We start from the raw sequence: 24177 nt of genomic DNA, 5'->3' as shown, positions 1-24177 counted from the left end.
TTCCCTGTTTCCAACCTTCTTCCAGATGCCTTTGTAAAAAACCCACTTTCCAGGTGACAAGCTTAGGACCTGGGAAGGGGCTAAGACCCTCTGGCACTCCCGGAGAGCAGCCTTCTGCTCTGCCATTCTGCTGAGGTTTTATTTTGCATCAGATTTGCTGGTCTTTGAGGGAAGTTGAATCTAGAGTTCAGAAAGTTCCTGGGGATGGACTAGGGCCAGGATGTGTCTGAGTGTAGCATCTGAGCACAGCTGTGCCAGTGTGGGGTAGGGTTGGGCTTCTGTTGGTGGGGACAGTCACTCACCTGCCTCTGCCTTGGGGGATAGAAGAAAGGCCAACAGGAGCAAGAGTGGCTGCATCTCCTCAGGAAGGCCACCCAGGTCAGAATTGCTGGTGTTTCCTCCCAGTCTTCTAACCCCAGGGTTCCCTGGTGTTGTGGCCTTTATAACATAAGGTTCTCTTCGAATGCCTTATGCAGCTCTCTGATCAAGCCTGTGGATCTGAGTGGCGTAAGAACTTATCAGTAACCACATAAGCACCTGTAGCTCTGGACTCAGTGCTAGCCACACCAGCTGCAGGAACCACAGGCTAGAGGGTGGGGTGGTTGAAGATTCTGTATCAGCCAGCAGCAGGTCCCTCAGCCCCAGAAACCCGAGTCCCATGATGATGCATGAGATTCTTCCTATCCTTGCCTCTCTCTAGACCATTGGGATGATTGTTTGTTGAGGCCTCTTTTTTTTTTTATGAGACTCAGGGCTGTTGGAGATGAAATTTCTTGCTTCTGGTATTGGAGACAAAGCCATCAGTGATCAGACAAAGATGGTGAGGGCCATGGCTAGAGGGATGGACAGAATGGAGTGGCGGTGATACCGAAGAGGGCTCGTTTCAGTAATTAAAGAACTGAGTGTTTAAAACAACAACAATAACAATTTATTTCGCTCACAAATTTTGGTCAGGGTTTAGTGTGGATAGGTCCCCTTTGCTCCCCTTGATGTCAGGGGAGGCTTGAAGCCTGGAGTCTGGGATCAGCTGAAGGCTGGCTCACACAGACCCAGAGATTGGTGCCGGCTGTCCATTGGGCATGTCAGTTCCTCTCTGTGAGGGCCTCTTATACAGCCTCTGTGTAGAAGTGTTTGGTCTTCTTTGCAACATGATGGTTGGCTTCTGCAGAGTGAACATCTCTCAAAATCGACCCAGGCGGAAACCATTCTTTTTTTTTTCTTTACCTAGACTTTGATGCCATATTGTATCCATTCTATCATATTCCACCGCTTGGGGCAATCGAGAGCCCTCATCCGGGTTAAAAAAGGGAGCGTTGTAGTCATGTAAAAAGAGCCTGAGGGATGGGATATACGCAGTGGCAGTCATAGCAAAGCACAATCTGCCACACTGCTTTAGAGACATGTAGAGTTGGTCAGAGGAGTTGAAACCACTGATCCCTGTAAGCCTAGGTCACAGCCTTAGCAGAAGTTGGGGGCTGCTCTGTCCAAACCATGTGTACTGAGAATGGAAGAGGGTTAGCTGTCCCCAAAATTACTCTCTTTAATGAATTCCTGATACCATGTGAAGCAGAAATGGATGCCAGGAAGCCACAGCAGTATTCTCATACCGGGGTCCAGAGAAACACTACATTTCTGATAAGAGAGTCAAGTGCACAAAAATAAAACCGTAAGTACACTAGAAACAAATACGGGTAAATTTCTTCATAAACTTAAAGTGAGAAAGCCTTTTAGCAATAACTCTAAATCCAGAAACGTTAAAAGAAAAAATCGATAAACAAATTATGATATGTAAAAAATAATTTTAACAAATTTCTTTGTCAAAAAGCGGCACAAGCAAACTCAAAATACAGACAGCAAACGTGGAAATAAATCATTGCAATTTATATCACAATTAAAGAGTGAATCTATCTAATATAGAAAGACCTCTGAAAATTCAGAAGAAAAAGACCAAGAAGCGGATAGGGGAATGGACAAAGATCACAGTAAAATACATTTAAAAATAATAAAAAGAATCTCAACTTCACTCATATTAAAAGAAATAGAAATAAATGTGGAAAAAATGGCAATAAAAATTCTACTGAGATACTTCAGCTTATCTCACAGGTGGCCCAAAACTCAAAAGTTAAGCGACGAACTCCATGGGCAAGGTGTTTTTTTTTTTAATGGGTGTTGCAGGATATATCTTGTTTTTCTATAATTTTACTTTCATCTTATCCATGTCTTTATATTTCAGATGTGTTTTTTTTTTGTGAACAGCATAAAACCACCTCTTGCATTTTTTTAATCAAGATTGAAAATTTTTGCCTTTTAATTGGAGTGTTTAATTTGTTTACATGTAATGCAGTTACTGATAAGGGTGGGTTGAAGAATATGGCTACCTGATTTCTAATAGTGTGGCTTATTCTTTTCCTTTGCCCTTTTCCTGCCTTCTTTTGTTGTACTCATTTCATCTTCTTTATTGGCCTTCGCTTTTATTTCTCTATATGTTACTTCGGTGGTTACTCTAGGATTATAATATGCCTCCGTCACATATCACGGTCTCCTTTGATTTAACAGGGCACCACTTTATTTGAGAACTTGTGACGATGCATTTCCATCTATCCTCGCTCACACCTGTTACATTTAGTCACGTTTTATACTTTTATTTCTCTTTTTCTCTTTCTGCTTGCGAAGAGGATCATTTCCTTTCTTCCTTAAGAACTCCCTTCAGTGTTCTCATGGTGGGGGTATGATGGCAGCAAATTCTCTTACTTTACTTTTCTAAAAATGTCTTTATTTCGACTTCATTTTCAAACAATATTTTCACTGCATATAGAATTCCAGAAATAGATTGCCTGTTTTTTTTCCTCTCAACTGTTTAAAAATGTCACTGTCTTCTGACTTCCATGATTTCTGACGAGCTCATTGTTATTCTTATTGTTGCTTCCCCTAAAGTCATGTATCTTATTTCCCCCTCCGTCTAATTTCAACTTTTTCTCTTTATCTTTGATTTTCACCAGTTTGACTATTATGTGCTCAGATGTGGCTTTGTCGTATCCGAGGTTCACTGAGCTTCCTGAATCTGTGGATGAGAATAGTCTAGCAATAGGCCTACGGAAAAAAAAAAGGGACCTGTTGCTGTGCTCCTTTCATGGTGAAATGTCTGTTGTTCAGATGCAGTGCTGCGTGGGAATAAACCCTGTAAGTTCTGTAAGTCCACAAAGGGTGGTACCGGCAGAAGTACGGTGGTGGACAGTGGGCAGGCAGGGAGCAGGCAGGGAGGGCGACCCTAATTTCCTTTGCTTTAAAAGTAGCAGGTAGGAGTGTCATGGTACAGATTCAAATGGTAGGAAAACCCATATTATGTATCTGCTAGAACGCAATTAGAGTCTGACTTTAAATACTCATCCAGCTGGATGGGCCAGAAAACGTTCGCTGTCATTGCTGCAAGCTCTGGTCTGTGTAGACTCGAGCTGGAATCAGGGAGGCTCTTGTGATCTGGAGAATGGAGACACGTCTCTGATCTTTATGCCATCATGGTTACTGCTGCATCTAAAGTTTCTGAGATGACCTAGACTTTTCAGCGTTAGAAAGTTTTTGGCTTGGAGGCCACACATAGAGAATATGACATTTTTGCTGAGCAAGACTCTCCTTATGTTGGGCTCACCTCACCAGACCCTCCCAGCAGCCAGCCTTCCCGGTCATTCCACTAATACGAGGCGCTACCTAGGAGCTGAGCCTAAGTTCCAGCCCTGGGCTAATGCCCTCCTGCCCCAAATACACACAACACTACACTCTCCTGTGATGTGAGGTAAGTGCTCTGGGATGTGTAACCCTCGGAGGCATGACCTTGCACATCTTGTTGCACACAAATCATGCAGCAACACAATCTCCGAATGACCTTGGGCACTTTTACAAGCAAAGAGCTACTGATTTGGAGCTGCAAAAAAAAAAATTCCTGCATCTAGGACTTACTAAGGACCTGGCTCCTTGATTGAAAAAGACAAAAAGGAAAACATAGAAAGCAAAACAAAAACAACATTTTAAGAAGTTGCCCAGCCGCACACAAGTTTAGGTACAACATTTACTTTGAGGAAATAATTCTGTGGTTTAAAACAAGTTTGAGAATTGTATTGTAGGACTTCCTCTTTTGACTGATGAGAGAGAGACAAAGTCCCAGGAGGGGTGGCAACCGCCTGAAGGTGCCACAGAGCTAGGACAGAGCCTAGACTGAGCCCAGGTTTCCTGACAGCCGGGCCAGCAGAGGTCTTACGTGTTAACACCTGCCCTGAGATGACTTCCTGGCATCCCTAAACAAGAGAGAAGCTTCGGCTCAGACACCTCCCTAAAGAGAAAGCCTTTGGGCTCTTGTGCTGGCCATTCTGTAACAAGTATTCAAGATGTTTTCCTGGGTGAGCTGAAGTCTGCTCGTGGGCACGTTGGGCTGGAGGCGGGCAAGCACCTTGAACTTACTGATTCCTTCCGGTCTCCCTGTCTGTGGAGGTATTCTTCCCACCCCCCACCTCTGAGGAAACAATCTTTCCCATGCTTAAAGATCTTTTTAATGAACATTAAAAAAGAAAAAAATAGAATATCTCTATAATGCCTCTACCCACCAAGACCTACTAGGTGCCAGGCATTGGGAATATACAGTCAACATAATACAGATTCTATCACTTGAACCCAAGTGAAACTGACAGTGTTGACTTTCACCCGAATCATCTAACTCCCTCTCCTTCCTTCACATGAGTCCGCGGGGCCTAAATCTATGTGAGAGACCTGCAGGAGTAAAATTTGTATTTTATTTATATTGCTGGTTACAATCTCTCTGAATTTCATCACATGGGATGGGGGACACTGGGCTAGATGTGAGGGGTTGAGCTGGCCCTGCCCAGGTGAGAGATGGGGCCAAGGGTTCTGGAGAGACACCTTGCCAGCCCTCCAGGAGCCCTGCCTGGTGCCAGCACAGGCCTGGTCTGTCTGATAGCCCTCTGGCAGGGCATAAACTGGGGTGGCATCTCAATGGCGAGGCCGTGCTGGAACCACACGGGTGTCTTAGGTGGGAGGGATATGAGGAAGTGGCCAGCTCAGATCAGTGTGGTCTGGAGGGGACAGGAGTTGGTGGACTTGGAGAGCTCTCAGTGGTCAGCAGAGATGGAGAAGAAGGGGCAGCCAGGAAGACTGCAGGCTGGGTCCTGAACTCAGAGGAGGGCAGAGAAGGGCAAGGAAAGAAACTCAGCCTAGGTGAGAATGAGGAGCTTCTTACGACTCCCCCCACGGCCCCCAAAGCTGCCAGCTTCCCTGGCTGTGGGGAAGAAACGTCCTGCTCAGGAAGGCCCCTCCCCTCTCCAGTGTGACGGAGCTGTGGCCTTGAGCTGCAGTCCCAGGCTGTGTTTGCTTGGTGTCCAGCACCCATGGTGTTAGTCTCTTCCTTTTTGCCATATAACTCAGGGGAAGAAGGTAAGAAGTTCAGGCCAAGCCCTAGGACCTGGGAGATTCATGTTTTCTCCTGATGGTGCTCAGTCAGCTTCAGCCCTGGCGGTGGGGCAGGCCCTGGAGTTACGGGTGTGGATAAGAAGGAGCTGGATAATAGCTTCGCATGGGGTTTGGGGGAGGTGGTGGGGAGAGGGGAAGCAGAAAACAGCAGAATTGTGCCTTTGGTCTTCTACCCATAGAGCTGGTGCCTTGAGTGAGGGTCGACGAATAAATAAGAAACCAGCTCTTCCCACTCAGCTCAGAGACATTTATTTGGTTTCTGGCACCACCTACCCAAACCCCACTCCCCCATCCACCTACCCAAACCCCACTCCCCCATCCGCCAACAGTGTGATTCTGGATTTAGCCTAAAAAAAAAAAAAGACAGTCCGGTTTCCGCAGTTAGAGGTTCTTCATGGTTTTCTTTATCCAGGACAGGAATTTTGAGACTTTAGTGTAGGCCCGCGGAGACGTCCCGTTTTTTCGTCCATAGGAGACAATGCCCTGGATCACATTCTTACATACTAGAGGGCCCCCAGAGTCGCCCTGTGGACAGAGAAGGCAGGGAAGCTGAGCTGTCTCCCCTACTGGTTCTGCCTTCCCTGCCACCCCAGGCCTCTTCTCAGAGAAGGCTGCCTTGCATGACCTTCACGTGGGAGATCAGAGAGTGGGCAGGTCAGCACGGACATTGTCACTCTTCACTGCACCCCAGGTGGCAGCTCCTTCTTCTCCCCCAGGTCCCAGATCCTCTCCCTATAAAGGCGCTGTGGGACTGTGGCTCTAAGTCTACTGTGTAAGTACATGAAAGCAGGCGGGTGGAGCTGACACTTAGCATGGAGGACAAGCCCAATAACTAAGGTGGGCGCCAGCTCTGAGGAGCCACCTGGTTTTAACTCCTGCACACACGGGGGGCACAGTTTTCTAGTTGCTCTGTCCCACTGTGTTGCAAATTCATCCTCCTGGAGGAGTGCTGCGTTTAGACTGACCACAGGCCCTTGGTAGGCTCTCAGAGGCCTTGTTTCTTCCCAGCTCTGGCTGCTCCCTGCTTCTCTTCCCTGGGAGAAAAATCACAGCCTAGAGCACGGGTCTCTAGGTCCCAGTCCTTCCCCAAACACTCCTCTCCCGAGAGCCACACTAGGCAGACACTCAGTCTCACCTGAAAGGAAGCCTTGTTCTCCGTGGGGTTCCCCACACACAGTTGAATGGCACTGTTGTAATAATTTCGTAAGTGGCATTCACACTCCCAATCCTCTTGCACGGTCAGCTCCACCTCCTGCAGTGTGTCTGGGTATGTGTTTATCAGGGCCATCCGCCCCCAACCGGCCACACTGCACTTCTGTCCTGGCATCACCCGGTCCTCTTCCCTGGGCAGGCGGAGGAGCTTCACAGCTTTCGTCAGCTTGATATTTTTCTCCAGCTGATGGGGAAGAGGCAAGAGAGTCCAGATCAGCTAGCGGCCTCTCGGCCTGGACACCAGGAAGCTGCAGTGCCTGCCCTCCCCGCTGAGGCACTGGGACTGGTCAGGAGGCCAGGATGGGAAGAGGAAAGGGACAGGTCACAGTAGGAGGGAAACACTGAGAACTCAGCAGTAAGAGCAGCAGGAAGTTCCCTCCTTACCTGCAGTAACATGATGTCATTGGAGAAGTTCTTAGGATTATAGTCTGGGTGGGGGATGGCTTTCACCACACGGAAGACTTGCTGGGTCTTCTCCTGCTTCTTGATGTTATGGGCCCCCAGGGTGACATTGATTGAGCTATACAGAGAGCAGAGTGGGGATGTGTGTGAGGGTGTGGAGGCACCGGAAATACAGCCCAGAGCCACGAAGGAGAGGTGACAGCGGGGCAGGGCAGGGCTACAGCTAGGGCCAGAGGGCTGAGTGACACTGTGCCCTCTGCTTCTCAAGGACACCGAGTGTATGGCTTCTGGGAGCTCTCTCTTACCCTCAGGCAATATCATGAAATCGCTTGAGTTTGTACTTGGATGTTAATGCGTGCTTTCATCCTCCATCACTGCTTGATTTGGCCGGTGTGGTCACTCTCTTCTCTTCTCCACTGTGTCACTTACTCTCACCTCTGACCCTCTGAGCCCAAAGCTTACTTGTCCTTTTTCTCAGCTTTTCCTTATCCCAGTCGTGCGCTCAGATGGCTCCTCTGAGGAGCTCTGTGAGCTTGAGTTACCAGGTGCCTGGGGAGCTCCCCTGGGCTGCACCCCTGGGGAGGGAGGGGTCCCTGAGCGGGTCTCAGGAGGTGTCGGCTGGCTGCTGCCCCTCACCTTCCACTGCAGTGAGCAGCTGTCAGAACAAAATTCTCCCGCACAAGGACACCGCCGCATTTGTTCTTATGCCCATTTTGCAGAAACTGAATGTAGGCCATGTAAGGGCGGGAGTGGGGCTTGGCCTCGTGTCCCCCGATGATCTTTCCTGAAAGAAAAGTCTGTTTTGCTTGTGTGCATCCACTGAGTCCACCAGACATCATCTTGATGACTCAGAACTGTGGGGTACTTGGGAGCCTGGGCTGGCCTGGAGTTGGGAGGAGGTGGGAAGGGTCCTCAACTTTCTCCTATGGAAAAGGGAAGAACAGCCAGCTTGGTCTGTGAATTTTGCCTCTACATATAGTTGGAGGTGAGCATACTTGCCTCAGGGACGGTGAGGTCCTAGAGGCTCTTGAAAATTTCTCTCCTGACTTGGCTTTGTTTCAGGTGAGTTTCGGATGCCCTTATGGTCCTGTGATGTCCAGGACAGTGCCGCTTTCTGGTGGCCAGAACTTAAGTTTGGGGATCTAGATGTTGCAGGGCCTAGGGCCTGACACAGAGTTGGTGCCCAAAAAGTGTTTGTTGGCTGCACGAAGGGGTGGCCTCCCAATGGACCTCTGGAGGAGGGTTGGTAGGGCCAGGGTAGTGGAATTCTGGAAAGCATAGAAGTTTGGGGGTGCCAAACACAGGGGTTTAATTCTTGAAAGAGGGGAGCCACTGAAGGCATGGGAAGAAAAGCGGAGTTGGAGAAAGGAACTGAGGGGACCTGCAACTGAGCAAAGACAACAGCAGTCTTCTGGGGACAGTGCCCCCCTCGGCAGAGCTCTGGGGTCTGCTGAGCTTTGGGCTTCTCTCCTAAGCAGACACTGAAGGGAGCACCTGTCTCGTCCCAGACTTGGAAACTAGGAATGCTGTGCCTTCTGCAGTTTGCCACCCTCTGCCATGCACTTCTAGGAAAGTCTCACCTTCCAGATGGTAAAGGCAAAGCCTGGGGAGGGATAGTACCTACTGGATTTTCTTGAGAACAGCCTTCTGCCCTGCCATTTCTGCTGGTAGCTTATCCAGCATCATGCTTGGGCGTCTGAGATGGGATGGGAGCTGGGTTTCAGAACATTCCTGGGGGATAGGTGGGTCAGAGATGCACGGAAGGGGCAGGAGGTCTGGGCCCTCTGTGGAATGGGGTCAGGCCTGTGAGGGTGGGATGGTGACTCACCTGCCTCTGTCCCGGAGGGCAGTAAAAAGGCCAGTGAGAGCAGGAGCAGGAGGGGCCACATCTTCCCAGGAAGGCTGCTGATGTCGGAGCTGCTGCTGTTCTTCTGTGATCTCCTTTAGCCCCCAGGAGAAGAAGGAGGTGCAGATGGGCTCAGTGACTTCGAGTTCCCTTCTGGTCTTGTAGTGCTTCATTCTAAGAGGCTTTCTATGAAAGTGTCTCCGCCCTCACACCTACTGCTTGATGACGTTCTCTGGGTGGTTGTGTGAGAATTAAGCAGTACCTGTAGCGATGACTCAGAGCAGATAACTTGTTTCAGCCCAGAGCAGGAACCGAAGGTGACAGGTGGGGACCATAGGATGTGGTATTGACCAGTAGAGGTGCAGGAACCCAAAAACCTCTGAGTCACCGGGGATAGAACTACACTAATGCCTTTTTTCCCATGCTACCAAGTCCATCGGGATAATTTATTTCACAGATGTGTGCTATGACCAAACATATGGGAGATACATATGGGAGATGTATCTCCTTCCCTTAAGATGACCATCTGGTGGAGGAGACAGAAACATCAGTGACCAGAGTACTGTGTCTGAAGGGCCATGGTAAAGGGATGCACAAGACAGTAAGAGAGCACAGCCACCATCTACTAAACCGATTCTGCAACCCATCCATCATCACAGCTTCCTTCCTAGGGATTTTTAACATTTCTTGCTAATTTATGAATGCCCAGAGTGATAGAGTTCACCTCTCTTGTCAATAATTTTAACAAAAGTCCTGCACTTGACATGTGTTGGTCTAAAGTTATGAATCACTGTGACCTCAAAAGTTGAATCCACTAACTGACTTAAGCCCGGGTTGTTTCTACTTTGAGTAGGGGGCTGGGGTGGGTTGGTCCCACCCAAACCACATGAACTAAGGCTGGTTCTCCCAAAGGAAGCTCGGATGACTAAATTGCTGATACTCTGTGAAGTAGGACAGTGTGCTGGACAACCAAAGATCAATAACTGTTCTTTTAGTATTCTCTGTCCTGAGAGCCACACTTCTGATATTGCAGGCTTGGCCCATAGGAAGCTCATACTTGCTAAACAAATTACGCCGACGATCTCACTATATTGGAATGGACATGAAGGACTGTTATTTCTAAACAGCTCGAGCCCAATTCTGTTCAAAGAACAACTAAGTATCTCTGAGTGGTTAGATTCTGGAAATTTAAATTTCCATCTTTATATGTTTTTTTGTACCTTACAATTTTTCTACAAGAAATATTAGGGATCAACATACATAATTTCAGTGCAAATGTCCTTGTCATGCCATGCATTCTAAACCTTCACTTTTTTGAACTTAGCTCGACTACTAGTAGACATTTTAAAAATAAAAATACCTTTCTGATTATAGTGGTAATATGTACTCATTAAAAAAAATTGGAAAGTAGGAAAAAATATCACTCGTTTGCCTATCTCCCATGGACAAGCTGTTATCATAAGAAGTGAATTTTAAATACTTGGGATCATATTATATATATTTCTTGCTAATTTTCTTTTTTCCTCACTTAACTCTATGACATTAGCATTTTCCCCATGGTCTTAAAAACAATTATTCAATGCCACTATAGTCTCTGCTTCCTTGTTATTAAAAAGTTAACATGAAATTAATTTCTAAATTATTGTAAAAGTAAAAAAAAAAAATCAAAGAGAAAATGATCTAATTTCTGATTACTCATTGATAATCATCTTTAATGTCTTGAAGTACGCTCTAACATATTTTACTCATGTCTATCTGTATTTTTAAAATTAAAAGGGGATTATGATAAACATAAGACTATGTCATGACCTTTGTTAAAAATTGAGGTGAGATTCGCACAACAAAATTAACTATTTTAATGTAAACAATTCAGTGGCATTTAGTGCGTTCAAAATGTTGTGCAACCACCACCTCTCTTTAGTTCCAAAACTTTTTCATGACCCCAGAAAAACGTTTTGTTCATACCCGCTAAATTGTGGATCCATTAAGTTGTGGGTCCACAGTTTAATGAGCACTTAATCACTTTCTGTTTTCCTTCTCTCATCCATCTCTCTCCCTGGCCCCTGGCAACCACTAATCTTTTCTCTGTTTTTATAGATTTGCATATTCTGAATATTTCACATAAAACGAATCGTGTCAAATGTGACCTGTTGTGTCTGGTCTCTTTCACTTAGCATGATGATTTTGAAGTCCATCCAAGTTGTAGCATGTATCACTATTTTTAATTTTTTTTTTTATGGCTAAATAATATTCCATTGTATGTATATACCACAATTTCCTCATTTATCTGTCAGTAGAAATTTGGATCACTTCTCCCTTTTGGCTATTATAGCTGATGCTGCTATAAATATTTGTGTACGAACTTCTGTGTGGATGATATGCTTCCATTTCTCTTGAATATGTACCGAGGAGTGGAATTGCTGGATCTTTTGGTAATTCTAGGTTTAATTTCCTGAAGAACCACTAAACTGTTTATCGCGGTGGTTGCACTGTTTTACATTTCTACCAGCAACGGACAAGTGTTTCTATTTCTTCACATCCTTACCAACACTTGTTACTTTTCTTTTCTTTTTTTTTGATTATATCAATCCTAGTGGGTATGAAGTGGTATCTCATTGTGGTTTTGATTAACATTTTCTTATGAGGTTTAGCACCTTTCCTGTGTTTGCTGGTCATTTGTGTATCTTGTCTGGAGAAGTGTTGACCTTTGCCACCATCCGCATTCCCATCCTCCTCACTATTTGGACTGGTTCTTTAAGAGCTGGGCTAGAGCCCCAAACATGCTATGCTGGTTAGGCTGAAAATGGAGAGGGTGGAGAGTTCAGGGAAAATTTTCTTTTAACTTCAATGGCTAGTCAAATGGCCAAAGCTGTATAGGAAAGTTTTCCCAAATCCAGAAGTAGAAATACCAATTTAAAGTAGAGGAAAGCTTACCGAGGTGGCAGGCATGTGGAAAAGAGTGTGAAACAGGTAACTTCCTAAGAAAAAAACCCACCTGGGGAAAACCCCACTGGAGATAGTAAATTTCTTTCTAGATGTGACCAAAGGGAGTCAAACTAAAAGATCTGTGAAATCCATTTGTTACTTGTAATTTTAAGAATCTGTGTCTAAGTAAAAATTAATAATAAACATCTGGAAAAGAAGATATGATTAACCAGTTTGTTGAACAAAAGAAAAAATAATATTTAACATTTTAATGCTGGCTAATATTTATTGATCACTGCCCATAGATCTTCTACTTCGACCTCTGAGTTAGCTAATGATATTTCTTTCATTTCACAAATGAGAATGCTAAGACATTGAAAAGGTAAGGGACTTGTTCTATATCACTCAGCTCATAGGAGTGGAGAGGGGACAGTGATTAGAATGCAGGGATGTGATTCCACAGCCTGTGATCTCATCCACAGCTCTATAAACATCATCATTTCTTACATTGTTCAAGGAATTTGAGGAAAAAATTGAGAGAATGTCAAAGAATAAAAGTTTCTGTCTATATCTCTAATGTGGGACACTGGTTCTCTTAGAAGAGAAAGGCACTTCAGTGGCTACTATATCGTGACTGATGGAAAAGGTCATTTGGTTCACATATATCCTTTGCTCTTATCCTTTATTCCCCTGACATTCTTCCCCAATGTGCAGGAAAACGTCATACCTGGCCCGTGAGGACAATCCTTGTGGGCCTTAGCCCCTCACCGAATCATATCTAGTACCTATTGAAAGTGAGCAAAACCTTTTCTTGTAGGCAATGGCAAAGGCACAACGACATACATGGCATTTAAGGCTGCTGCTATAAACCAATTTCCCTGAGTCTGATCATTCCCTTAAGTAATGCCTAAAATCAGAAACTATAGGCATAAGGGGTCAGAACTTGGCCCTAGGGGGTTTCATTTGACCATGAAACTCAGCCTGCTGTCAAGAAGAGATTCCTGCCTCAGTTAGGGGTTATCTTTGCATTCGTATTAAGAGATTGCAATGATAGAATTTCTGGGGTGTTAACAGGACATCAAAAACGGTTTTGAAGGAGAGAACTGTCAGTGAAGGAGAACCTAGATTATGTGTTGGAATGGGAAAGGTTGTACTTTCATTTGGTCTCCATAGTAGTAAGGATGGAGGAGAGATGGCAGGGGTGGGGAGAGAAAAATGTTTACAGGACAGATATACATCTGTGAGATTTTTCAGAATTTTGGCAGCCACGAGAACAATCTTTAAATTTCCCTATTGCCCACACCAATCATTGCTCGGCCACCAGCAAAGATCTGGATGTGGAGTTGGGAGTAATTCAGTAAAACTCTGGAGTAGGTAAATGTCTGGGGTGATGTGTAGAGAGATGACTACAGAGGAAGAGGGAGGAAGAGTGGACTTAGGTGAGGACAGTGTGCCCACCGCTACCACACTGGGGGTACGGGTGACAATGCGGACCCAGAAAAATCAATCGGTGTTGACTACATTTCTGGGTGGGAGTGAGTTGGAAAGGAGTGATGTTCCGGGTTGTGATGTTGCTTTTGATATGACCCTAGATCACACTCAAGATCCCCCTCTCTCAACTTCCCCACCCTAGGACCTTTATCTCCCCAGGAACTTTGCCCACTGAGGTCATTTTTTTTCCTCAAAGCGTTTTGTTCCCACAAGGCTTGAAGGTCACACCTCACTCTTCTCGAGTGAATGGGTCTTTCTCTTCCCATCTTACTCGGGGGCTAGTGCTATGGGCTTTCTTACCATGTCTATATGGGATGTGGTTTGGTTTGGGGTAGGTAAAAATGATGCTACTGAATCATTTACCAGAATCTCTAGTATATGACTACAAAACTGGTGAGTTTTTCTTTCTCTCTATTTCATAGGTCAGGACAGATGTAACAAAGTATTGTGTTTGAAAAACCTAATTCACACCTAAGAATTCTTGTGTTACATCCCCTATCTGTCCTCCAGTCCTGGTATGACATCTCCTAGTTGGAGATATCTCTATGCTATCAAGTTCCTCTGTTTTTGACTAAATGCTAGGAAGCAGCACTGGAACCCTATGTGAGCAAAGCAGAAGATCTGGACCATCCCAGAGCCCTTCGAAGCCTGCTTGTGAGAAATCGAGTATTGCAGAAACTCGCGGAGCCTCTGAGAGCATTTTTACCAATGAAAATGTGGCAGGATGATTTACTGTAATACTAATGACTATGTTATTCTCTCCGTATTCTCTATGCTCAATCATTTGCCACAAACTCCAGTATGTGATTGCAAAACTCTAGACATTTTTTTATGTTGCGTTATCTCAGGTTTCTAAGACTGGAAGACTGAGTATCGATCTGTTACTGGACCGTGTGCTTAGTTCACCAAGGCAATGAACTCCACCCTTGAGGCTTTTAGGAGTCAGCTTTCCAGCGCCCTTTGGCATCATATGCTTTGCCTTGCAGAGATGAGCATCTTAAGTATTTATGGATAAATACCCAGTCTTACGTGGTACTCAATAACTCCTGAGGAGATAATGGAGACCAGAATCATTGGTTTGTGTCTATGGCTTGGCCATGTTCTCTCAGAAATCTCATCTTTGCTACAGTCTCACAGGGGCAGAAAGTCAGGCTTTTTTTTTCTTGAACTCATAGAGACTATAACAGATAAAAGGAGGAAAGTTTTGTCTCAAGAGTGTGTCTGCCCTGGGTTCTATTGAGTGTCCCAGAGGAGAGTGTGTACCCTGATAAATTAACTCTCAGCTGACTCATGTAGGGAAAAATGGGCTGGGAATGGCTGTGGGTGTGGGTGTGCATCCTAGCTATCTTGAAATAATTTGAAGCTGTCATTTGGGAGCTGGCTTTTTTTTTTTTTTTTAAATATATGACTACAGTGTGGGGGAAATCAGGAAACAGGGAAGGCAAAGGGCATTAATATGAATCTGTACCTTATTATGTCCCAAAGCACGTACAATTTATATCTTATCTCATTGAATTCTCCACCTTCTGCATAGGCATTATCATTAATCACATTTTCAAATGAAAAGGACTTAGATATATTAAGTGATGTGCTCAAGGTCACATGATTACAGAAAATGTACACACACACACACACACACACACACATGCACACACACACAATGCAGCCTGCTGAGCTGCAAACTCTCCTTTATACCACTCTAAGAAGTGATGGAAACCACAGCAGGCAGATTTTAGCTCAGCAAAAGGGAGTGCCCTGGGCTCCTGTTCAGTTATAAGGCTCAATTGCCAATTTCTGGGCCTCATTATTCTCATCTACAGAAAAGGACTGGGCTGTAGCAGAGACTTTTAAAACATTGTTAACAATAGAAAACTTTCCTGGAATGGATTATATATATGTCAGTGTAGCTTTTTGAAATCATGTGCTTACACATATTTATATTTATACCTATGCACATAAACACATGTATACATATTTTTATATGATTACATACACATATGTATATATGCGTACATATATTCATGTGCGCTCGTGTGTATAGTTGTATGTTTTTGTTTCGATTGCTTCATTTTCCTTTTCCGAGCATGATCTTGGTACATCTTTGTTTCAGGAGAGTTTTCAGCACTCGAACAGAAGCTGTGTGAAGTCAGCTGTTCTCCCTTCATTACAAAAGTGGTCAAGATCATTAAGATATTCTGCTACAGAAGTATTTGTGAGCAGCGAGATGTGAGAAGGCATGCCTTTGAGGGTGACGGGAACCCAGAAGAAGATATTTCCCCAAACGAAAATGAATTTGGTATTGGTGTGTGTGTCTTTGGTTGGGGAGTATTCATCTACAACTGTCACTGAACCCCGAAGCAGCACCCAGATTGGCATCAAGACCTGGGAGGGGATGGCTGCTGGGCTTGCCTGGTGAGACTGACCTGGGCACAGGGAGAGCCAGTGTCAACGAAGAGTCTCATACTACACGTGAGGCTTCCAAGCTAAAAGCTAGATGACTTCGAAGGTCTCTGTGGGCTTGGAAACTAAGGATGTAACCATGATAGACTGTGGGTTGCAGGCTGTACTCCATTTTTTTTTTCCTAGCACCATGTGAGGCTCCCTCATCTGATGTGATTTGAGGAAGATAAGAAAATGTGACATCTCTTCCATGTCAGAATTTAAACTGAACTTTATACCCATAAGATACCCTATATGTAAATCATAAAGAAATAGCTTCCCTGGTTGTGTTTTTTTTCCCTGCATCTCTCCTTCATCCAGAGGTGGGGTTCCACTGACTACAGAACTGGAAACTTATTTCCAGTCCCATACACTGCTGTTCTGGAGTCAAATGTGACAATGCACACGGAAGCCATAAGACAAAGGAGTGTTATTATCCTTTCAAAAAGATGATTTTTCATTGTGTGGATTTCCCACATAGATTCAGGCCAATCTGACCAACCCAGGCAAGGAAGGAGGCTTTGGGGGAAATTCTGATGGAAGTCCTTAGACTGTAAGTTTCATGAGGGCATGGACGGTATCTGCCATGTTTACTTCATGTGCCTCCATACCTGGCACATCGTAGGTGCTCAATATCTATTTGTTTGCTGATTGATGGCAAAGGAGTGTTGTCCGGTCCTGCTGCAAAAACCCCCTTCCTTACTCAACTGGTAGCTATAACCCAGGTGAGCAGCAAAGGTCTCAGACCAGAAGCCAGGTTACCATGGGTGACCAAGAGACCAGCTGAAAGGGGTTGAGGCTGTGAGTGAAAGGCCTATCAGTGAACTCTGAGCCCATGGGGAACATGGGCTGAATGTGAGGGGCTCAGCCACAGAAATGTGTGGACAAAGGTCAAGCTGGGTCATAACATAACAAGGGTTTGTGAGGAGGTGGTGGGAGGCAAGGCAAGCAGAAAATGGAAGAAACGTGAGCAGAGAGAAGAGAAGCAGGCCTGATCCATGGCTGGTACCCAGTGATTGTTGTTTAATAAGTAAAGGAGAAATCAGTCATTCCTATCTAGAAATGGATGTTTATTATGGCCATGACAGCTTCTACGAAGTGATGTCTGGGCTCTTTCCTAAAGAAGATGGTTAGTCACAGAAGGGACTCAATTCTCTCATTAATCTCTTTCTTCAGGGCAGGAAATTGAGGATCTTGGTGAAGACCTGGAGGTATTCTATTTTTCATCCAAAGGAGACAATGTCCTCGGCTTTGTTGTTACACACAAGGGGCCTCTGAAGCCTCATGCAGGCAGAGAGAGCTGGCCTCCTCATGGTCCTGCCCTCCCTGCCTCCCCAGGTGGGTGGTCTTGGTTAGGAGGCTGTGTGGGGGATCAGGGGTGGTCCTGGGGCCCCTGGCCTTGAGTGTTCTCCCAGCTTGACCTTGGCCTAGCTCCTGCCTACAGAGCTGCATGGCAGTGACTCTGAAGCTGTTGTCTGGGCTCTCACACATTTGTGGGCCTGAACTTGGCTCTCTCAGCAAATCCAGGCTTGGGGCTGCAGACCCCCGAGGAATGGCCTGATTTTCTTCACATGAAAGCTCAGTTCAATAATCAGTAGTCACAGGAGCGACAGTCCTGACAGGGTGCCTGTCTCTACTTACTCCTCTTAGAGGAGGAGGCTGCTTTTTCTGAGGCAGCTACCCCCAGGGAACATGAGTTTCAAATGCAAACTTCCAGATAAGACACTGTGTTTGTTTTCTACGGGCATTGTAACAAATTACCAACTTGATAGCTTAAAACAACAAAAATTTATTCTCTCACAGTTCTGGAAGCCAGAAGTCCTACATCAGTTTTAGGGACATTGAAATCAAGGTGTCTGCAGTCCACACTAAGTTCCACTTAGAACTCTGCAGGTTCTAAGGGGAAATCTGCCTCTTGTCTCTTCCAGCTTTAGATCTGCCTCTTGTCTCTTCCATTCTTTGGTTCAAGGCCTTTTTCTCCATCTTTAAAATACACACAAATATAATTAAAGGACATACAAATAAGCCAAGATGACAGGCAAAAATTAACATCATCTGATATTCACCACCTAGTTACAGTCACCAATAATTTGGTGTATAATTTAATAGGCTTTTTCCTATGCGTATATGTATACTTAGCAAAATAAAAATGAGAGAATGCTACACATAGACCCCCCATTTTATTGGCATATAATTGACATCGTAACTGTATAAGTTTAAGGTATACAGCATAATGACTTGACTTGCGTATATTGTGAAATGATTACCACATTGAATTTAGTTAGCACCCATCATCCTTTTAATGTGGTTTGTCGTGGTCTCTGTGGTGCAGGGGGTGCTTCAGCCTCACCCTCACGTACTAGGAGTTTTTCAGTGGTGTCTTGTTCATGAATAGTTGTTAGCTCTTCTTGTGATGGGAAGCGAAGTCAGGAATGACCTGTGTTGCCATCTTGGTGACGTCACTCTTATTCACGTAAAACTTTGTAACCTGCCTTTGTTACTTAGTCATATATGACTATCAGGAAATATTAATCATCATTTTAATGGCTGCTTCTATTTTGGAATTTGCATATGACATGTAAACTTACAACGATTTATTTAATGATTCTCCTTTTGCTTTATATCAAGATTGTTCCCATTTTTTTGCTAGTATATACAGCACTGTAATGAATAACCTTTATGTACTTGTCCCATTTTCTGAGGAGAAGTACATAAAGTGGGTTTGCTAGTTCAAAGCATACTTGCATTTTTAAAAACTTATTGTACACATTAGCAATTGCTTTCTGAAAAGATTGTACCAATTTATATATTCAATATCAGGAAATCTGTACGGCAGTTTTTCTGCACCTATGCCTCTACTGAATATTACCATTCTTTTAAATCATTGCCAGTTCAAAGGCTAATGTGTTATCTTGACGTTTTAATGATTTTCTTTTTTGATAGTGAAAAGATGCAAATAAATAGCCAGTTAATGTTTTTAGCTTAGTTTTCTATAGGGTTCCCCAAAATCATGTTTTATGTTTGTATTGTACTCCATTAAGTAGTTAAACCATAGTTAATACATCTCACTTTGTTATTTAGGATGTTTCTAATTTTTGAAAATTTTAAATAATGTTGCGATGAGCATATTATGCTCACAGTTTATTGTTTATTGCAGGCATGTGTGTGTTTGTTTCGAGTTATGTCTTTAGGATATACTCCCAGTAGTAGAATTACTGTGTCATACAATACAAACATTTAAAAAAAATTGATATTGAATTATTTAACTGTTTCTCTTTGCTGCTGAGAAAATTACTAAGGAAAGAAGACTTCTCAGATCCTGGCTAATCAAGCACTCTGGTTCTTACCCGACCACGGTCATAATTACAGTGCAATGCCATTTCATCATTGTACTTCTCATCCCTAGAATCTTACTTTTACACGGGTAGATAGGGCCATCAGATGTTAGCAATTTATGAGGAGGAAGAAAAGGCTAAACCCCAGCTTGTGAGGAACAATGGGTGGGTGGGGGATTTCCATCTCCTCTTGCTCCAGCCTTGGTCCCAATAGATGTATCTAGAACATTGCACCCACCCAGAATATATAGTGCAGAATATATATAGTTATAAATAAATTGATCATTACCTGGGCCATAAAGTGAATCTTATGAAATTCCAAAGATGTAATTCTTTGGAATGTTTTCTGTCCATCACATAATTAAATGAGAAATCAATAAAATGGTAATTAGAAAAGTATATAAAAATATATACTTTTTAAATAACCACAAGTCGAAACAAAATTTAAAAAGAGATAGAAAATGTTTTGACTTGAATAATAAGAATACAGTACTTACTAGAAATTGTGGAATGCACCTAAAGCAGGTAGAGGAAAATTTAGTCTTAAAACTCCTATATTATAAAAACTTAAATTATTGAGCAGATCATATATCTCAAGAAGTTAGAAATTAATAAGTGAAATAAACTCAATGAAGTAGGAGAACTAAGAAGAGGTAACAGAAGTTAATGAAATAAGCAAACATACATCAGAGAGATTTAATAAAGCAAAGATTAATTATTTGAAAAGGCTAATAAAATGGAAAAACTTTTGGAGAAACTAATCAAGAAAAAAAGAGAGAAGGTGCAAATATTTAATATCAGGAACTGAAAAAGGAATACTTTTACAAATGCTGCAGACCATTAAAGGATAAGCCAAGAATATTAGGAAAAAACCACACTAATAAATTAGAAATTTTAGACAAAATAGAAATATCATCACCTAACACTTATTAAAAAAGAAATTATAAACTTAGGTAATACTAGAACTATCAGAGAAATTACATCAGCAATCAAAAATTTTCCACATAGAGAACTGACCTAGATGGCTTTACTAGATGGCTTCTACTAAAATTCAAAGAAGGAAAACATTTAACCTACAAATTCTTGCAGAACAGAAAAATAAAGAATGAACACTAACTCTCTCATTTTATAAGGCTGGCATAACCTTGATACAAATAACAGAATAAAAAAGGTCAATCTCATTCATTGCTCATAGACACAAAACCTACACAAACATCACTCTCAAAATTAGCCCAACAATCTATAAAAAGGTTAATACAGTAGGAGCAAGTTAGGTTTACACTAAGCACACAGATCTCATTTAATCTTAGAAAGATCAACTAATGTAATTTTCCAAAAAAAAAAAAAAAAAGATATGAGAAAAACTCACCATTATCTGAATAAACAGAAAAGCATTTGATAAAATTCAACATCCGCATATGATAACATAGCATTTTGGCAGAACAAGATGGAAAGAAATTCTCTTAATCTCATAAACAATATCTATAAAACCTACAGAAACTATTTAATCAACCCCTCATCTAGAAAGAAAACCAAGGTTTTTGTCTTGCCCATGAGAATGCAAGGAAGCCCTCTCTCCAGGCTGCTTTACACACAGTGCGACATTTGTATTCTCCCAGCTCTTTTCCTCGAGAGGCTTGAGTTTGAAAATGATCTCAGGTGGGATCCTTTCAGGGAAGTCTATAGAGATTAAAGGCAGAGAATGTAAGGACTAGATCCGAGAGAGAAAGCAGGGCTGGACAGAGATGGAGAGGGTTTGTAGCCCTATGGTCTCTTTTTCTACCTTTAATCCCGGTTCCCTGGACCTCATGGTCTGACTTTGATGTATGCTCCTATGTTTGGGGCCCTGGGCTTCTCTTATCCAGGCGAGATCATCAGGGCACAGAGGCCAAGCTCCACTTTTGCCCTGTTGAGCACACCTGCAAATTATTGTTCAGTAGTGGGTCCAGTTTTGAGAGAGGTAATTGGGATGGTTCCTCACTAAGCTGGACGGTGAAAAAACTTGGCTTCTGGTTTTAGACTACTAGAATCAGAAGTTTAGGGGAATGACATAGGGGTAGCAGTTTGGGCTCAAGAGATCTATTTATTTCTGGAGAAAAACTGAGAAAGAATAAGAATCAATATTCCCAGTTATTCTGAGATATTATTCCCTACAGATAACTCCTTCTTGGGCCCTTACCTAGGAAAAGTTTGTGCCTTAGTACTTACTCTCCAGAGCCAGGCTCTCTAAGTCATCTCCTTACTGATAAAGTCCCTTTTCCATGGCTAAACAAGTTTGGTCTCTCCCTCTCTCTCTCCCTCTCTCTCTTCACTGTCCCATCTATTCTAGTCGCCCCACCATTTTTAGACTCAGAGGAAACAGCACACTGTGAGGCATGGACCTTGGTTTCCTGAGTGGCAACTGAAGGGTCAAGTGACATCAGCCAGTCAGCTACGATCTCATCCCAGTGTCTGTGATCCCACAGCTAAAAGTCAACCAATACCCAAACGTTCCCACTTCTGCAAGTCCACTAATTTCTGGATTTCACATTTCCCAAATCGTATGTAAGATTAGCTCTTGTTGTGTTCAGAGAGAGTGCTCTTTACAAGTACAGCTCTCTTTTGCTTAGCAATCAATTAATTCCAATTAATTCCAATTGTTTCAGACACTGAATGCTCTTCTTTTCCTGTGATACTCCTTGCAATTGTTCTAGAGCAGTCTCATATGCTGAGTGACTAACTTGCTGAGCAATGTGCCTTGTCTCTTAGCAACTTCTTGTGAAGTAGTGACCAGCTGTGGTAATATCATATATCTCATTGCATTGCATTTTCCTTGACCTAATTTTTTTCCCCTCACTGTCACTGCCTTGGGCTTGCACCTCCCAAATAAATTGTCGCCTTGCTTCAGACTCTGCTTTCTATAGGAGCCAGGACAGGACAAAATGGGAAAGTACAATTTTGGGCATTTTTTCCCTGTATCTCGGTTGGAAGTTAAAGCTCAGAGAGAGTCTTCTTATAAATTACAAACAAGATAATCCCTCGGGATATCCTGTCGTTAAAATATTTTCTCTTCACGGTATCCCCTTAACAGTCTTTGTATATTTCTCCCCCTCTGTTCAACCAAGGTTTATGATGGCAGGCTTTTTCTTATTCTTTTTTACAATGTGTTTCTGGGGAAACCGATGAGGAATTTTCCCCAAATACTTTCTATTGGTAAAGTAAAGCCAGCATTGTGACCTTATAAACAACATTCAAGATTCTCAGCCTCACTGAGGGAAGGAAGCAGGAAGGATATTCTGTGCCCTCTAAAGGCAAAGCATCTCATGGGGAAAATGAGATGTCCATATTGGTAAATTCTTTAGTAACAAAGGAAGAGTTGGAGCTCAGATCTACGAAGTCACCAGTAAAACCTGCTGGTCTCGGAGGTGGTATTTTCCTTCACTCTTCCACATGCTTCATTCTTCTTGTTTTACAGTTGTATGATCATCTAACCAGACAGTGACACAGCCAAAGAATAACTGACTGTGCACTATCATGTGCTTAATGACAGCCCTGGGGACAGTGAACACACAAAGCTTTATTTAGTGCTGTCAGGGAACGATGGGGATAATGAGCCATGGTGCAAAATAGGAATAATGTGGACTTTAAGGCAAAAGAGGAATGTGAAGTAATAAGAAGAAAGAGTGAAAAGTAAACAGAAAGTTCATAAATTACTTAGTAGATGCTCAGAAGACTGGTGAAGATTCAGTGATAGAAAAGAGAATGACTTTTTAGGAACTTCTTGGGGTCTCCAGGGAATCAGGCTTGGAGAAATCTTTCAGAACTGATTTGTTGTCTCCAAGTACATTTTTGCATTTTTCTGAATCCATGCAACTAAACCTTTATCTCCTATTTTTTCCATCTTTCTACTTCATTTCTCACATTTGAACTTACCCTCGTTGCCTTTTTTAAAAATTACTTTCATATGGTGTGATGTGCAGTCCTCTTTCTGCATATCACTTCCTTCCCCCATTACGTTTCCTTTTTAGGAACATGACATTCTGGAAGTGGAGAACAATCGTGTATCCCCGGTGTTGCCTTTTAATATAAAGAATGAATTTTATCTTTAGGAATTTCACCAGACTCTTTCCTATGTGATTTCCATCCAAGTTTTTCCTTCATTATATAAAATGACAGTATACCACATACTTGATTGCTCCACATCAGTGTTATCATCTGACATCTTGTTACTAAGCCAAACTGTGGCCAGACTGAGGGAAGGAAGGCCCATACTCAGAGAAACCTGTAACAGGCAGATAATGGGAGCATTATAGGTGGGGTCCATATGTGATAACCTTGTTGGCAGCCAGATGGAAGGCAGACATTCCAACTTGATCTAATCAGTCATAGTATAACTTTGATCAATTCTTTTCATTGCTCTAAATTTAATAAAAATAAAATAATCCCTTGAAAACGTGTCATAGAAAAAATGCAAAATGCTTAGGGGATGAGTTAAGCCTAAGGACTCATTTTGGTTAGTCAATAACCACAAACTTGCAATTAACCGTTATTGCTACAAACAACCCTTCTATGGTTCACTGTGTCTCAAGAGCCGTTGACTCTTTAGTCATTGTAGCCACAGTGGGAATCTCATAAAGAGATGTTATTTCTAGCAAATTCTGAGACTTTTCATTGTTTGAACTGATATGAGGAAGACAAATCATAAGAGCACGAGTGCAAGGTTTTTTTGTTTTTTTGTTTTTAAATATAATACAAGTAGAGATGGAAGGTCCAAATCCAGGCAATTTGTTCATTCAAAAAAGATATATTAAATATTTTCTCCATTTGCGGCATTTTACCAAGCAATGGGAATCAGATGGTGAGGAATAACATTTTGTTTCTAATTTTGAGAAGTGAGAAATACATTAACTAAGGAAAAAACCCCACAAAACACACACACATGTATATGATTATGAACAGTGGCAAATACTTTGAAGGAAAAAAACTGTAAGAGAATATAATGGGTTAACCTGACCTTCTATAGGGGCTGGGAAAAACTTTTCTGAGGAGGCAATACTTGCCAGTCATGCAAAT

General features: G+C 42.9%; 2 protein-coding genes across 2 annotated transcripts in view; both read right to left on the bottom strand.

Moving 5' to 3' along the window:
* The window catches only part of LOC105302756 (mast cell protease 3-like), a 6055-nt gene extending 5656 nt beyond the window's left edge, over window positions 1–399 (bottom strand). The window contains exon 1 of the mRNA XM_011375948.2: window positions 303–399. Coding sequence (XP_011374250.1) covers window positions 303–357 — 55 coding nt within the window. The 5' untranslated portion in view covers window positions 358–399. The remainder of the gene's footprint in view (window positions 1–302) is intronic.
* A 5377-nt stretch (window positions 400–5776) lies between these two features.
* On the bottom strand, window positions 5777–9075 carry LOC105302752 (granzyme B-like). The gene is made up of 5 exons (XM_011375945.2): window positions 8918–9075; window positions 7726–7873; window positions 7072–7207; window positions 6611–6871; window positions 5777–6000 (listed from the first exon to the last, which is right to left on the bottom strand). The coding sequence occupies exons 1-5, from the start codon at window positions 8976–8978 to the stop codon at window positions 5857–5859; spliced, it is 750 nt and encodes a 249-aa protein (XP_011374247.1). The 5' UTR covers window positions 8979–9075; the 3' UTR covers window positions 5777–5856.
* Between the last annotated feature and the right edge of the window lie 15102 nt (window positions 9076–24177).

Source organism: Pteropus vampyrus, unplaced genomic scaffold (genome assembly GCF_000151845.1).
Source record: "Pteropus vampyrus isolate Shadow unplaced genomic scaffold, Pvam_2.0 Scaffold281, whole genome shotgun sequence".
Classification (NCBI taxonomy): Eukaryota; Metazoa; Chordata; class Mammalia; order Chiroptera; family Pteropodidae; genus Pteropus; species Pteropus vampyrus.
The sequence above is the reverse complement of the archived record's forward strand: the minus strand, read 5'-3'. Positions and strand labels throughout refer to the sequence as shown.

Bases quoted from the DNA above. Each gene is read 5' to 3' on its own strand.
- LOC105302752 (XM_011375945.2), bottom strand. From the start codon at position 8,978: ATGTGGCCCCTCCTGCTCCTGCTCTCACTGGCCTTTTTACTGCCCTCC. The intron at 7,874-8,917 runs GTGAGTCACCAT...CTTTTCTTTCAG, and splicing joins GCCCTCCGGGACAGAGGCAG to GAAAGATCATCGGGGGACAC. The intron at 6,001-6,610 runs GTGAGACTGAGT...CTCTGTCCACAG, and splicing joins AGAACAAGGCTTCCTTTCAG to GGCGACTCTGGGGGCCCTCT.